The 16,330-nt window shown below is 38.6% G+C and overlaps 1 protein-coding gene across 1 annotated transcript in view; it reads right to left on the bottom strand.

Moving 5' to 3' along the window:
- LRBA (LPS responsive beige-like anchor protein) overlaps window positions 1-16,330 on the bottom strand; it is a 752,417-nt gene that overhangs the window by 140,348 nt on the left and 595,739 nt on the right. The window contains exon 45 of the mRNA XM_045295806.1: window positions 11,455-11,607. Within this exon, the coding sequence (XP_045151741.1) occupies window positions 11,455-11,607 (153 nt within the window). The remainder of the gene's footprint in view (window positions 1-11,454; window positions 11,608-16,330) is intronic.

Raw genomic sequence — 16,330 nt, 5'->3', positions numbered from 1 at the left:
TAAATGCAAAAGGGGCACAGGGAAAAAGCTACTATATACAAACACTCCAGGGATGAGGTCCAGGTAGTATGGCAGGGGCCAGACCAAATCCAGGGGTACATATGGTAGCCAACTAAAAAGGGTGGGGAGGGAAGAAAGGGGAAAGAAAAAAAATGTGTGATGGGGGAATAGGGCACGGACCCACCCAAGGGGAGGGTATTGTTTGTGTCTCCGCAGGGAAAGAGGGACCAGATTTAAAGCCAGTGCCAGACGAATGCAGAATGCCAGCAAGGAGTGGGGAGCAAGTGGAGGGGCCTGTGGGCTCGGCCCCCATACCAGCTACGTGGAAAACTGCCCCTCCCCCAGAAGAATTTACTTGAGAGGACAGCACTGAAGCTGCAGCTAAGGGTGAAGGGCATGTCTGATCAGAGCAAATGGGAGCAAATGAGGGGGGAGGAAGAGAGAGTGGAGCACATCCTGACCCACCAGGCCTGGAGGACGATAACCCCGCTCTTTACAGCCAATGCACAAAGTGGACCATATGGCTGATCCCACTATGAGACACGCCGTCCCTTGCTGGCCCAGGGCCCTGAAAAGGGGACAACACTGGGGATCCAGTGTCAGGACTGGCCCAGACTGACCCTGTGACACCGAAGCAAACCACTAAAAGCATGCAGCAGAGCAACCGTGTGAGCAGAGCAGGGAGCCCCTGAGGGAGTACAAAGGACAGACTCTGGGGCCAGAGCATGGTACCCCATCGGACCTGACTGAAGGACACGCCTAGAGATCAAAAATCAGACCTTGATCTATTTACAGATTTTTCTTTCTTTTTCAAGTTGAAGATTTCTAATGGTACTTTTAACCTTTGAGCATAAGCTCGTGCAGATGTGCAGTCAAAATAAAACACCTTAACATTATTAGAAATTATTATTGTCTTTGGTGTTATGCTACCACTTTAAAATTTTAAGGATTAAATATTTTTTCTATTTTTCAAATCACATAAAACTAGATATATGCATGTATATGTCTAATACATAAAATAACAGCACAGAATTTAATCATTTCAAAAACAAAAACCATTCCAGAGGCCTTCTATCACTGTCTCCTACTTTTTCACATAGACAATGATAGTCCTTTTTTTCTTCTATTGTTTCTTCGTGAAGATAAATGCATGTAAATAATGTGCATGTATATTTCCATAGTATGTTCATGTTTCTCCCTGCCTGCCTCAATAGAATAATGGCACATTAAGCTACTGTTGTGCATTTTGCTTTAGCCGCTCCACACTAATTCCATACTGTGTGTGCTTTCTCCTGCTTTTTTTATTATAGATAACTCTGTGAGCAATAAATTTCTGAATAGGGCATTTCTTGTTTTAGCCAGTGTATCATTGAGGAAGATACCTGACAGCTGGGTGAGAAGGAAACAAACAGGTAAGTGCACCTGCCAACTTTCTCCTTGCAGAGGACAGGCCAGGTGACATTCCTGTCAGCAGCCGAGGAGAATGCCTGGTTTACCAGAGTCTCATATACAGAGTGTCCTGGTGAATTCTGGATTTTTTGCTTGTCTGAAAGATTCAATGAGTTTGACTGTTTTTCTATTATGAGTTGAGTACTTTCTCATAAGTATAAGGATAGTGACATTTCTGGAAATAGTTTTTCAACTTTTAGGAGTTCTTTAAAAATGATGCATTATAGACCGTTGTCTATGCTTTAAATCCCAAATAATTGTTTTTCAGTTTGTTGTTTCTCTTTTTCTTTTCTTCTGACGTATCTGCCATATGACAATTACCTATTTTTATTTAATCAAAGTGATCAGTCCATTACTTTTAGACTGTGAGTCATAGCTGAGAAAAAAATTTCAGTCTTTGGTTATAAAGAAATTCACTAACGTTTTCTTGTAGCATTTCCCTGATTTCATTTCTGCATATTTACATATCTGACCCTCACTTCTGATATAAAAGCAGATCGAATACGCTAGCCCTTTGGTAGAACTGTTGTTGTTGCTGTTGTTAAGTGCCATCAAGTCAGTTCTGACTCAGAGCCAACCTAAAGTCACCAGAATGTAATGCCAGCTGGTCCTGAACCATCAACAAAGCAGAACATCCAAACCAAGCTCACTGCCATCAAGTCGCAGAGCACTATTAAACTACCCTTTGTGGGTTTCTGAGATTGTAACTCTCTATTGAAGTAGAAAGCCTCATCTTGCTGGCTGGCTGTTTCAAACTGCTGACATTGCAGTTTTCAGCCCAACACACATTCCCTATGCCACCAGGGCTCCTAGACCATGTATTAGACCATTTTGAAAAGTCTCAGTAAACTTAAAACATGTACAAACACACAAAGAATGTCCTGGAATCATAATAAAATAAAATTAAAAATTAAAATGTGGAAATTTGGAAGCTCCACAAAGAGTTGGAACTTAAACAATATATGTCTGAATAACCAAGAGTTTAAAACAAAAAATTCAAAAGGAAAACTAAAAAATGCGAAGATCTGATTTATAACAAAATATAAAAATTGGGAAACAAAATATAAAACTAGAGACAACAACTTAGAAAGGTAAATTTATAACTAGAAAAGTAAAAAAAAGAATAGAAAAGAACACAAATTAAAAAATCTTATTTACAAATCTAGTAAAAGAGAAGGAAACTAAATCCAAAGCAAGCAGAATGGAAGAAACAGATGATTACAGTGAGCAAACAAACAAGCAGAAACAATTAAAGGATAAACCCTAGAAAAGTTATATATATTTATATATATATAAAAGCAAACCAATAGCTGGTCCCTTTTAGGGTGATTGATCAAGAAAAACAAGTTATACCAAAAAAGTAGACAAATTAATGGGAAAATTCACAGAAAGCCACAAATTACTAATAAATTCAAGAAGAAACAAAATATGAATAGATCTAAGAAGTAAAATTGAATTAGTAATTTAAAATCTTCCCAATCAGACACACAGAGGATTTCAATGATGAATTCCACTAAGCATTTAAGAAATAATACCAATCCTTTACAAACCCTTGCAGGAAACAGAGGAGCAGCAAACAACTGTCACATGTTATTCTATGAAGCCAGTCAAAGGCATCACAAGTAAAGAAAATGTCATACTGATATTGCTCATGAATATGGATGCAAAAATCCTCAACAAAATATTAGCAAACGATAACAACAAATGAGTTCAGCAATACCAAAAGGATTCAAACCAGCCAAATGTGATATATTCAAGGAACCCAAGTTTAATACTCAAAAGTCAATTAACGTAATATGTGGTATTCCACTTTTTGTGTGAGAAACTGTTCTCTACTCTAAGATCACAAGGAGATTTTCCTGTGTTAGTGTGTAAACATTTGTTTTAACTTCACATTTAAATCTCTGAAATACTTTCCTTTTGTCTGTGATATAACATTCCAATTTTTCTTTTCATGCTGATAAGTTATCCATAGCCCCTTCTTTCCTTACTGATCTGCATTGCCATCTCCATAGAGATGAAATTTCTTTATATGTAGTGACCTTTTTCTGAGATCTCTCTTCATTTCCTTAAAAAAAAAAGTCCTAAGTTCCCCCCAATAACTATAGTTTTATAATAATTCTTAATCCTTAATTTGCTCTGAGCTTTCTCTCTCTTGTGCTCAGAGAGTCTTGGCTATAAATGGTTCTTTGCTCTTTAGAGCTGATTAACCTCTAACAAACAAAAACAGATCTGTTAATCTTTGAGAATAGTTTATTAAATTAAATTTATAAACAGATTTGGGAAGAATTAATCTATCAACATAAGGCATCATTTTTTCACTTTTATGTATCCCTTCTTTAATCTTAAACTTTTACAATAAATTATGTTTCGTGATTGATTATAGAAAGCAAAAAAAACACAGTAATTTTAGGGTTTTTTTGTTTTGTTTTTTTCAAATTTCATTCATGTCTGTCCCATACCCCAGGGATTTAAATCAGACTGGTGTGTGTATTTGTGTGTGTGCATGTGCGTGTGTGTAGGGGTGACAATAATTATAAACTGCAGCCCTCTGTATCTTTTAATTACATTCTTGGCCACATCACTATCAAAGTAGAAAATGAAAAGACAACTGGCAAAGAAACAATACCAAAAAACAAAAGCCCACCAGCTTTTGGTATTCCTATTTAAAAGCAAACAAAAACCTCACACCAATTCAACTCCTAAAGATACACAAATTTTAAAAGGCCATTTCACCATAAAGCGGCACCAATAATATAGATGAAAAATGAAACCTCAACCTTATAGTGTTTCTGAACACTACAACTTTGATCATGTCATTACAACAATCTACTTGCTACATCACTGTAAACTCCGCTTTCTTCAGCAGGAGGTCTTACTGTGTATGTATGCACACACTTTTTCTTTAGAACATGAGATTCTTAGTCTCAAGTACGTTGTTATCATTCGATAATTGTAAATTGTGTCCATTTCAACGGAAGAGACTGTCTTAATTTAGACATAAAATCTGTAAAGATTTTAGCTGGAAAGATTTACTTTTTTGCAATAAATAAGGAAAGACTGTTGGTGAGTACATGAAATCTGAAATTTTTATCTCTTCTCTTAGACAATAATATAAAAGATAGAACATCATTTAGCTTGCCCGTATACCCTCTGATGACAAAGAAAGGAAGGTAACACACGTATTTTCTTTTTCTTTACCTTCTAAAACCAGGGACTCCATCATTATGAAATAGTAAGAGACTGAACTTCTAACAGGAACACAAAAGTGAATGGGATTCTAACTGGTAACTTCAGGACATTTCACCAACAGACAGCTCCCTCTGCTAGATTTCCACCAACTCTCCACATTGAGCAGCATTCTACTTCAACAGCCTGGTGACTGAAAGGGAAAACTTCCAAAGGAGCATAGTGGTGCTGTCTATCAATAAATATACTGTATATTTAGTAAATTCATTATTGTGATTATAATGTAAATAAATTACATTTCCTGCACCTAAACCAAAATGTTCCACTTTATCTGCTTTTAGAAATAGTCCTATCATTACTGCCTCGAAGATGGTTTTCTTTGTCTTAATTCAACTTAAAACTCTGACGTGAGAAGAGGAAAGAGAACATAGGTCTATAAAACTGGCATGATGTCCTAGGAGGTAAATGATGCGCATTCTGAATGCATACATATGTATATGTTTCAAAAGTTCGAAAGGCCTGTTCCTCATTTATACTTTGAAGCAGCGTTTGGAAATAAAATAATATTAAAAAAACACAGACCAATCTCTGGGATGTAGTTAAAAATGAGAGGTCTGCTTTCATTTTGCCCTGATTCCAACTGCTGAGAACAAAGAAAATTTAATTTATTTGCCTGAAAGACTAATCAGATATAGATGTATTTTTAACCACTGCACCACCAGGGCTCCTGCCTTCTACAAGATGTAAGGCATTTATCTTTGACACTTAAAGCCAACACTGCGCAAACGTCCCAACTTTACACTCGGAGCATCATTACTGACAGAAAGCTCGGAGGATGAAAAGACCCAAGGATGATAGCAGTTAGGGTTCACTAACCCAAATGGAAAACGCAGCACGACTGTCACCTTGGCAAAATTGTGGTCCTAAAAACATCCTGTGCCTTTGAATTAACAGCCGGGGTTCCCAATACTTTCAAAAGACGTGCTGCATATCTTAAAATGAGTGTGTCGGTTAATTAATTCTGTGATCCCCTGCGACCAACCGAGTACTGTACAATCTGTTATTATTCGCTGTCCTATAGATCATCTGTTCTTGGTGCTGGTCTGTTCCAGGAAGAGAGGCAGCTGCAACACTATATCCCTGTTCAACCTGAGGACCATCTGACTTTAATTGTAACACACAGCTTGATGTGGCTCTGCTTATGAGACGCCAAAGTATCGTCTGCAATAATCTGGAAAAGCAGAAACCTGCCAACAGAGGGCTGAAAACAGGGACTTGGGCTGTCTGGCTGCCTGACGGGCTGCAGGAAATATGATTAATGAGTAAGGTATAATGATATCAGGAACCCGATTAGCACCACAAAAAGGTCACAGATCAAAGTAGTATGCATTTCATGAGCTACAATCATTGCATACAATGTGTGGGCTTGAAGAGGTAACCAAAGAGAGGAAGGGATAAAGCTCTTATGTGATAACATGCTAACAGATAAAGAAAATATCACACTAATAGTTTAGTCACTTAAACAAAGTTAACCAGAGATTATCAAATGAATCCATCTGGACTGGACTGAGAGAAAGTTTTATCACAGATGTGTAATAAATACTTTTAAAAGAATTATTTGGTTATTAATTTTTTTCATAAATTCACAAAAAAAGCAGGTATTTTTTAATTACTAATTTAAATGATCAGATACAATATTTGCTCAATTCTGAGGAAAGTTTAACATCGGCAGTGAATTTCCATGCAATACCGTCTTCAACTGTTAGCTTGTTCTGAACCTAAGTGAGGAGGACACTTGCAAAACTCCTAGGCGAGGAGTCACTGGGAGAATGCTAAGCTTACTGAATCAGAATTGTTTTGCATACAATCTCAGAGTCACTAAGTTTAGTGCACAGGCAGCCAAAAGGCCAAGTTTGATGGAAAACAATCTGGCACCTTCTTATCCATGAGGTCCTTAGCAAACCCAGCCCAACACAGCCCAACAGACCAGGCTTTTCAAAGGTGAAGGCCGGGGGTGTGGAGAGAAGTACTAGCAGGCGGTGGCTTGCAAACATTTATGCAAGTAAATTGTCAATATATTAGTGGGGGGTGGGGAGGAACTATTCAAGCGTCTCTGCTTCAGAAAGTTATTTTAAGTGAATCATAGTAACAAGCTTCTTTGGACTTCTGATAATACTCACTATGCTAACAATTAACAGAGAGCTGCTTTGAAGTTATATTTGGGAAATAGTGTTCAAATAACAAAATGATTGTAATCTTTCTCTTAATAATTCATTCCTCAGAAATGAGGTTGATTCTTTCAGTTCAACCTAGGACTTAGTAAAGGAGAGATGGTGGCACAGTGGATTAAGTGTCAGGCTGCTAACCAATAGGGTGGCAGTTTGAAGCCACTAGTTGCCCCGAGGGAAAAAGATGAGGCAGTCTTATTTCATAAAGAGTCGCAGTGTTAGAAACCCTATGGAGCAATTCTCCGCTGTCCTAGAAAATCGCTGTAAGTTGGAATCTATTCCATGGCAGTGGGTTTGGTTGAATTCTTCATTACAACGTTCAAAATCGTTTTCTTGGCATTCATCCATGTATCATACCATTCAATAGTTCAATCATGTCACGAAGCGTTGTACAATCAATCATAACTACAAACATCTTTTATAAAGCTAGTGATTCAAACCTCAAACCCGCTGCCATCGAGCTGATTACGTCTCGGCATTCTGCTGCCACAGAGCAGACTGGTCCCTTCCATACCGTGGAGGGGTACACAGCAGAGAGCCTCATCTTGCTCCCTCAGAGCAACTGGTGGACTCTACCTGCTACCTGCACTCAGCAACCCATCCTGTGCCCGCTACAAGAGGGGAGTCCAGTGGCACCAACGAAGAATGGAAGGACAAGCCACAGATCAGAAGAAAAACATCTGCTAGATGAAGAGCTTTTATTGAAAGATCGTCAAGAACTCTTACAACTCAGTAAGAAAAGACAAACAAGCCCAATTCAAATAGGGGCAAAAGATTTGAATAGGTGCTTCATTAAAAGACATATATAAATAGCAAACCAGCCTGTGGGAAGACGCTCACCATCATCAGTCATTTGAAGGAAATCTGTTACCTTGGAATCAACTCCAGCTTACAAGGGCCCTCAAGGGTAGGGTAGAAGTGCCGCACAGGGTTCTCAAGGTTATAAATCTTTCTAGAGGCAGACTGCCACATCCTTCTCCCATCGAGGAGCTGGGGGGTTTCGGCTACTGCTGGACTAATCTGCAGGTGCCAGGCCAAGCTCTTACTGTTCCAGCAGGGACCCTTATCAATAGTCATTAAACAAACTTACTGCCATCCAGTCAATTCTGACTCATAGTGACCTTAGCTGACAGGTATTACTGCCCATTTGGGTTTCCAAGGCTGGAAATCCTTACTGAAGCAGAGAAGTCCCAGCTTTCCCCTGAAGAGCAGCCGATGGGTTCAAACTGCTGACCTCGCAGTTAGCAGCCTAACACCTCACCCACAACACCCCCAGGGCTCCTGTCATTTAGATATTGATGAACACCAATCAAACCACTCTATTTGAGTCAATTCTGATTTGTGGATACCGTATAGAGCAGCGGTTCTCCAACCTGTGGGTTGCGACCCTTTGGGGGTTGAACGACCTTTACACAGGGGTTGCCCGATTCATAACAGTAGCAAAATAAGTTATGAAGTAGCAATGAAAATAATTTTATGGTTGGGGGGTCACTACAACATGAGGAACTGTATTAAAGACCGAGGCATTAGGAAGGTTGAGAACCACTGCTATAGAGGATTTCCAAGGCTCTAAATCTTTGTGGCAAAAGACAGCCCCATGGTTTTCCCCAGGAGTGGTCAGTAGGTTTCAATCACTGACATGGCAGTCGGAGGTGCAACACACACTCAACAGTGGCACCAGGGCTCCTTCAGATACCTCCTAGTCTGGTACGGCTGACAACACCAAGAAGAGACAAGGTGAACCCTCATACATTGTTGGTGGGAACGCAAAGGTACAGTAAATATATTCTTACCACATGAACTAGGAATATACACCAAGGAAAAAAACAGATGTCCTGGCAAAGACCTGTATGCAAATGTTCCTAATAACCACGAAGTGAAAACATCAATTAATATAGAGATAAAATATGGTACATTCATACCATCAAATATTATGGAGCAACTCAAGGAAACGAACTACTGATAAATGCAACATGGGTGATTCTCCAAATCAGTATGCAATATGAAAGAGGTCAGGAACAAAAGAAACTATATGTCATACATAAGAAGGCAAAATATTAGAGAAAGAACCAGGCGTGGCCTGTGTCTGGGAGGGCGAGCAGAGGCTGGCTGTAAACAGGCTCCGGGAGGCATTTAGAGTGAGGTAAGTGTTCTAACACTGGGTTATGGGGATGGCTACACAACTGTATAAGTTCATTAAAAACTGTTAAATTGACGCTTCATAAAGCATATATAAATTAATCTTTAAGAAACAAAGCTTTAAAAAATGTAGACATGGGGAGGGAGCAGTAGAACTGATGGTGATTACATAACTCATTTTAAAAGTGATTTAACTCAGGAAGTGGGGAGGATGTTCTAAAATTGATTGGGGTGGTGATTGTACATCTCTTCTTGATATGACTGAACTACTAAATTGTGAGATATGTGGACTAAGTGCCAATAAAACTGTTTTAAAAATATAGACAATCAATGGAAGCAAATCCAAAATTGTTGAATAATAAGTGAACCCTCTGTTCACTTCAATGTAGCCTTAGGGAGTGGGGAAAACACATTTAAAAGTTTGACTTCGCCTTCAACATTTTTCAAGGTTAACTTTCCATTTGGGATTCTTCTTATTTTAATTGAAGACACTTACTGAGAATCTTTGAAAATTCTCAGGGTAAAGTGAAATGCAAAATACCATGAAGACTGACAAAATAATAGAAACCATCTGCCTACTGTAAGTCAGACAATGTTCTAGGTATTTTCTGTACATAATCACAATTTCACACTCACAATTTACAAATTAAAAATGAGGAAAATAAGACTTGGGAAGGTTATACTGCGTACAGTCCACCAGGAATATGACTGATCCAGGATTGGGCAATGTGGCCTACTTCCAGAACCTGTCTGCTTTGCACTTCCCTGAAGTACTTTCAGGATAAATGAAATTCAGTAATAATGAGATTGTAGCCAGGGTCTAGAAGGTTAAATTAAATTAGCGTGAAAGGTAATTTAAAACTAAAAGAATGATTCAGAACACCAGCATGCAGCAAATTTCCTTATGTAACTGTAAACTTTTTCAAATAAATATATATTTCATTTTATAAATGGAACATAGTAAAAATATACTTTTAAGTACTGAGAGGAAAACTCCAAATCCAAACATCTATGAAACTTAAAAGTGTGCTGTTCTTTATAGAGTACAACATATTACAGAATCCATGTCACAGAGAGAACTGAAGAGCCCACCATTATCATTACTGTGCTCCTGTTTTCTTAATTTCCCTATACAATTTTTAAGTTTTCATGTTCAAATTATTAAGTGAACCTTTCCTCCAAAAGATACAGAATTTAATTATAAAATCCTGTTTGCTACCAAAATGTGCAACAGTCTTTCAAACTGGAGCATATCTGTGGGTTAAGTCAAAAGGGATTGCAACAAAAACCATAGAAATCCTTATTAAACAAAAATATCAAAATGTGAAGCTATCATTTCCATATACTTGCGTTCCCATCTCTCTAACCCTTCCCTGAAGAACACTGCACTTGGACTTATGGCACATCAGAATGACAGGTGGACATCTGCGAGCAACTCTACCGGTAGCCTTTTCTATGTTCTTTGAGTTTTCAAAACAAAAAGAAATCGGAAGGGGCAATATCAAGACTGTAGGCGACTGGGGTAAGGTTTCCCAAGGAAAATGTCCAGGTGTCAGCCGCCACCTTTGAAGAATGAGCAAGAAGATTGTTGTGACCAGAAAAATTCCTCTGTGCAACTGTCCTGGGCTTGTTCCTCACCAATGCAGCTTTCTGTTTTCTAAAAACTTCTTCAAAACAGGCCCCTGTGATCGTCCTGCATCTTTTGAGAAAATCTATTATGATCACTCCATTGGAATAACAACAGACGGTTACTATAACCTCCTAAATTGACTGCTCTACCTTGAATTCATTTTTGAGGTCTTCTTTAAAATGCCTGATCCATCTAAAAATCATTTTAGGTGGGGCAGCATCCCCATGCACATGCTTCAAAACTTCAGTGATTTGGGAAGATGTGCACTTGAGATTCTCAAAGAATTTGAAATTAACCTTGACCTCACAACCATATTTTCCCCGAGCACAAAAAGTATCCTTTCTTTGAAGGGTTGGTACTGAGGCGCAGACAAGAGCAGTACTGAGAGAACCGGTCTGCCAGTCATCCCCGGGTTGCAGAGGCACGTATGGAGTAACAGTACGCATGTACGAACCGATAACCTACTAACAATATGTGTTTACTTACCCTCACTATCAGTTTCTTCCTCAGAAAGCGAAACCCATGTTTGAACAAAGCAATTCTAATTTCCTTGGTAAGATATGACACGGAATGATCATGTATACACAAAAGAAGGCTAAATTTTGCATAAGACAGAAACGAAAAACCCTTTACCTTTCAATTGTGTCAATTTTACAATGAAAGTAGACACCGAGATTCATGAACTGCTATGTCACTTTCAGTTACCATATCAACAACATCTTTGTCCAGGAGAGCAAGGGTTAATGACTAAGCACCACCACATGAAAGATGCGCTGAGAGTGTACTCCTGACAGACAGAGTGCAGGACTGCTATCTTACCAATCTGTTTATGCGAACAAATTCTTCTGAGGTTTTGGCCCAAGGAGGAAGTTCCACATCAGACACTACTGTCCCATCATCCATCACTCCAAGATTATAATTATTGAAGTTGACAAACATCTCAGGGAGATAATAAAATTCAGGGATCAATTCCTATATAAAAATAAAAGATGACAACATGTTATAAATTGTGGGATATTGGATAGATACTTAGAAAGGGGGTCTGATCATTCCCAAATGCAGAAGAACAACAAAATAAGCATGGGAAAATGTTTCTTCACTTTTCATTTCATAGTTCTAACAGGAAATTTTATTAAGATAGATAGATACAATACAACCAAAACAGATTAATATTTAACTGGTTGGCTACTGACTCTCTTTCCGGATACAATTCACAACCTCAAAATGCTTAAATGAGTCAAATAATATTAGGAAGTTTGACAAGATGTAAACAGAGATTGTCATGCTGTTAGTAATGTCAGGGAAAAACAGATTTTTAATGAGGTACATGGAATTTTTTTCCCTAGAAAAACACAAAAATCTTTATAATGTAAGCATTATAATGTCACTGCCTTGCTCCCTTCATACACCGGAAAGGGAATTCATTATATATAACTATGGTTAATAATGCATTTTCTCACATTCAAAATATTCAAATTTGAAGGACTCACTCTCAAAATTGATGTATAATTAGTCTACATAAGAAACAGAATAAATTAAATACATTACCTTAATAAGGGCATTTAAAATAAACTTGAGTAGCACATATAATAAGCAGAAAAAATGCAGACGGCTAGTCTTTTGTGTTCAATAAACCCCATGTTTAACTATTTCAGAGGCCCTGTATATCAGACTGGAAATCCAGTCTTGACATGGGTCAGTGGCTCAGTGGTCTCTCAGATACCCCCTCAGGGCCAGCTATGGCAGGCCTAGCTTTCCAAATAGTTGAGCAAATAGGGAGGTCATCAGATTTTGGACAAGGTCAGTATGAACTCGCCAGAGCAAAGACAAAAAAGGATCCTGAGGAATGAAGCTATTATCACCTCCACCATCCATGTGAACTGCTGGCTGAATTGTGCATCCTTTGTTCACACTCACAATAATGAACTAACTGACCAGGGTAGAAATGAGCTTGTCCTCCAAATGCCTGACAACCACTTGATCATTAGATTTGAAAAACAAACTGAATTTTTTTTTTAAAAAGGAGACTCCTGTTAGATGTCTATACATAAATAAAATTAGACAGTGATCACTCAAACATATTAAGATGCTATTGTCCAAAAATGATGCATATACTTCTAAGTGATGAAAATATGTGTTGTTTTATTAAGCAAAAACATATCTACTTCACTTGAGCTAATATTTATGGAGTGGTATGAGTTAGGCACTAAGGTGAGCTTTTAATAAACCAGTAAGTACAGCTGGGATGTTCTTTCGAAGAGAGGATGGCCAGAATTCAACGGACTCTTCCAGACATGTTCTCAGAAGGGAGTGCTCCCTAGGGAAGGACATCATGTGTGGTGACGAAGATAGTCAGAAAACAGAGGGTGACCCTCAAGGAGTGGACTGACTCAGAGGCTACACCAGTGGACTCAGACACAAGAATAGTTGTGGGAATGGCACAGGGCTAGGCAGACATTTTTTCTGTTCATAGAGGGTTGCTGTGAGTCAGAACTGACTCAATGGTACCTAATGACAACAGCCACATCACTTCTAAGTCTCACAATTTTACAAGGTAAGCTATCACCTCTGAATGAACTAAGGTTCAAAGAGATTAAGGAACTTGTCCATAGTTACACAGCTAATATGTGAAAAGTTGGGATTCAACTAAGTCTTGTCCAACTCCACAGCTTGTGTTGTGCCCGGATAGTCATCATATGAGCATAGATTCTACTTACATAGTCCATTCAATGCTAAGCAATCTAAATTAGTTTTTAGCGTACACTCCATATTCCTTAAACAGACTAATGTATAAATCAAACATAAATTTTCAGTTTGTCAGGATACAAAAAACAGGCATTTAAAAAAAAGGGTACTATCCAAGTATTCCAGTTCTAAACCAAATTAGCATCTGCAGAAAAGATTTTATATAAATACATACATATGCTATAAGGTTATATTAATATAATTAATCCAATTGGAAGAAATAAATATATGTTAGCATTATTATACAGATAAATGACTTCATCTGTTTTAAGGAATTTTTCCTGTTTGTCTTATGTTCATTACAAATTTCCTTTCGCCAATGAAGAGAAGTGTTGGATAGAGTGTAAAACGTCTCCAGATCTTGTTTTACAAGAAGACGGAGGAACATGGCTTCCTTGTTAATTCAAATGAAAAGCAGCATTTGTATCTAAGTAAAAATAATTCCTTTCATTTCAATAATATCCACACCTCCACCCCCACGAAACAGCAACTTAAAAGGTATGTGGAAATAAGCAGAGGGTGTCCCAAAAGCAATGAAACAAACAACAAAGGTTTCTTGTCTTTGCCAAGGAAATAAAAAGGCCAACTTGAGCTTCCCTGGAGTCCATTCTGACTTCTAACAAGCCTGTAAGACAGCTTAGCGGTGCTATGAGTTAAAAAAGACTAAGAGTGAATTTTACTTAAGGGGAAAACGGAGAGAAACACTCAGCACTCATATTTACACGCTCCCTAACTTGCCTGCATAACCATCTTTTGTCTCACGCTGATATAACCAAGTTAAGAAGTCACTGATGTTACTAGTTAACCAGTTGACAACTAGCCAATTCCAACTCACGGTGACCCCATGTGAGTAGCACTTTGCTTGGTAGACGATGAACTTGTTGGTGTGGTAGGTTTCATGTGGATTAGTACCCACAAGGTTAGCAGTTCAAACCCACCAGGGGCTCTATGGGAGAAAGACAAAGCTTTCTGCTTCTGAGAGATTTACAGACTCAGAAATCTACAGGGGCAGTTCTACTCTGTCCTATGGGATCCCTATGAGTCAGAATTGATCCTCATTATCTCAAGAGGAGTAGACGACAGATTTGAACCTGGCAGGCACTCCATGGGAGAAGAAATGCTAGTCTGCTTCTGTAAACATTTACCACCTCGGAGACTCGATGGTGCAGCTCTATTGTAACCGGGAGAATTGCTTATCAAGATAAGTCCGGGAAGCAAAAGTAGAATTGCCTTTTCACAGCAATTGTCATAAAGTCTTCAATTTTTCTCTAATTTGTATCATTAACCATTCGATACATTTGTCATTTTGAGGTTATTTAAGAACGTGACAAACATATATATGTTTACAACCAGAAATGCTCTTAATTGGTTCTTTTACAATGAGCCCTGGTAGTGCAGTGGTTGTGTTTGGCTGCTCACCAAAGGGCCAGCCGTTTGAACCCCCAGCTGCTCTGCAGGAGAGAGATGTGCTTATCTGCTTCTCTCCCCTCCTGTCCCCACTCCACAGAAGCAACCTACACAACAGGCTAATCAACCTGGGCCTGAAGGAAGGGAGGAAGAAAAACCCTCTGAGGCAATACCATTCTGTTGGATAAGACTGCTGTGAGCTGAAGTGGACTCTATGGCAGTGGTTCTCAACCATCCCAATGCCGCGGACCCTTGAATACAGCTCCTCAGGTTGTGGTGACCCCCCCCCCACCATAAAATTTTTTTCGTTGCCACTTCATAACTGTCATTTTGCTACTGTTATGAATTGGGCGACTCCTGTGAAAGAGTCATTCAACCTCCAAAGGGATTGCGACCCACAGGTTGAGAACCATGGCTCTACGGCAATTGGTTTGGCTGTTGTTTTCATAATTCTTGTATAAAATCTAAACAAAATTAAGAAAAATATATTTTGTGCCTATCTCAATCTAAACAAAATTATTATAAATTTTTTGTTACTTTGCGATTGAAATCTTACTCCAATTATAATTTCACTTAATTGAAACTAGAAAGTAGATGGATTAAAATTCGCATGAAAAAAGATAATGTCCATAGATGAGATGAGGACAGAAATTTTATACGTTTCATCTTACTGGTATGCTGTCAGGTAATCAGGTAAATGCTGGGCTACTAACCCCAAGGTAAGTAATTCAAAAGCACCAACCACTCTGTGGCAGAACGACAGGCTTTCTACTCCAGTTAGTCCTTTAGTTTCAGAGCAATTCTATCCTGTCCCATAGGGTTTCTGTAAGTCAGAATCGATTCAATGGCAGTGAGTTTGAGTTTGGGGTGGGCGAGAGATGATGCTTTCTGCTCATGTAAGATTGACAACCTTGGAGACCCCACATAGAGTTGCTATGAGTCACAATCAATTTGCCAGCCAGGGCTGGGTTGGAAACAACCCAAAGACAGGTGAACAAATGACTAGATAAATAAACAAAAGGGGACATGAACATACAATGGAATATTATTCTGCCACAAAAGGATGATGTTTGGTTACCTAGCGTATGCTCAGCTAAGGAACTCAGACACAGAAGAGCAAAGATTGCACGGACCCTTTACCTAAAATAAAGGGTATATATCTACAATAGGCAAGTTCATAGAGACAGAAATTAATTAGTGGTTATCAAGGGCTGGTGTGGGTGACAGAGAAGTGAGAAGTCATTGCGTTTGGGGTGAAAAAAACTAAAACTTTGTTAGTAAAAAATTATTTCAGAAAGGGGGAACTGATCACAATGATCTATATATAACCCCCTCCCTGGAGGAACAGACAACAGAAAAGTGGGTGAAGGGAGACATCGGACAGTCTAAGACACGAAAAAATAATAATTTATAAATCATCAAGGGTGCGTGAGGGAGAGAGGGAGGGTGGGGAGGGAAGAAGGGGAAAAATGAGGAGCTGATACCAAAGGCTCAAGTAGAAAGCAAATGTTTTGAGAATGATGATGGTAACAAATGTACAAAT

The sequence above is a fragment of the Echinops telfairi genome, unplaced genomic scaffold, assembly GCF_000313985.2.
Source record: "Echinops telfairi isolate 266 unplaced genomic scaffold, ASM31398v2 ScPeMD7_5868;HRSCAF=6743_1, whole genome shotgun sequence".
Lineage (NCBI taxonomy): Eukaryota > Metazoa > Chordata > Mammalia > Afrosoricida > Tenrecidae > Echinops > Echinops telfairi.
This window is presented reverse-complemented; position numbering and strand designations above follow the sequence as displayed.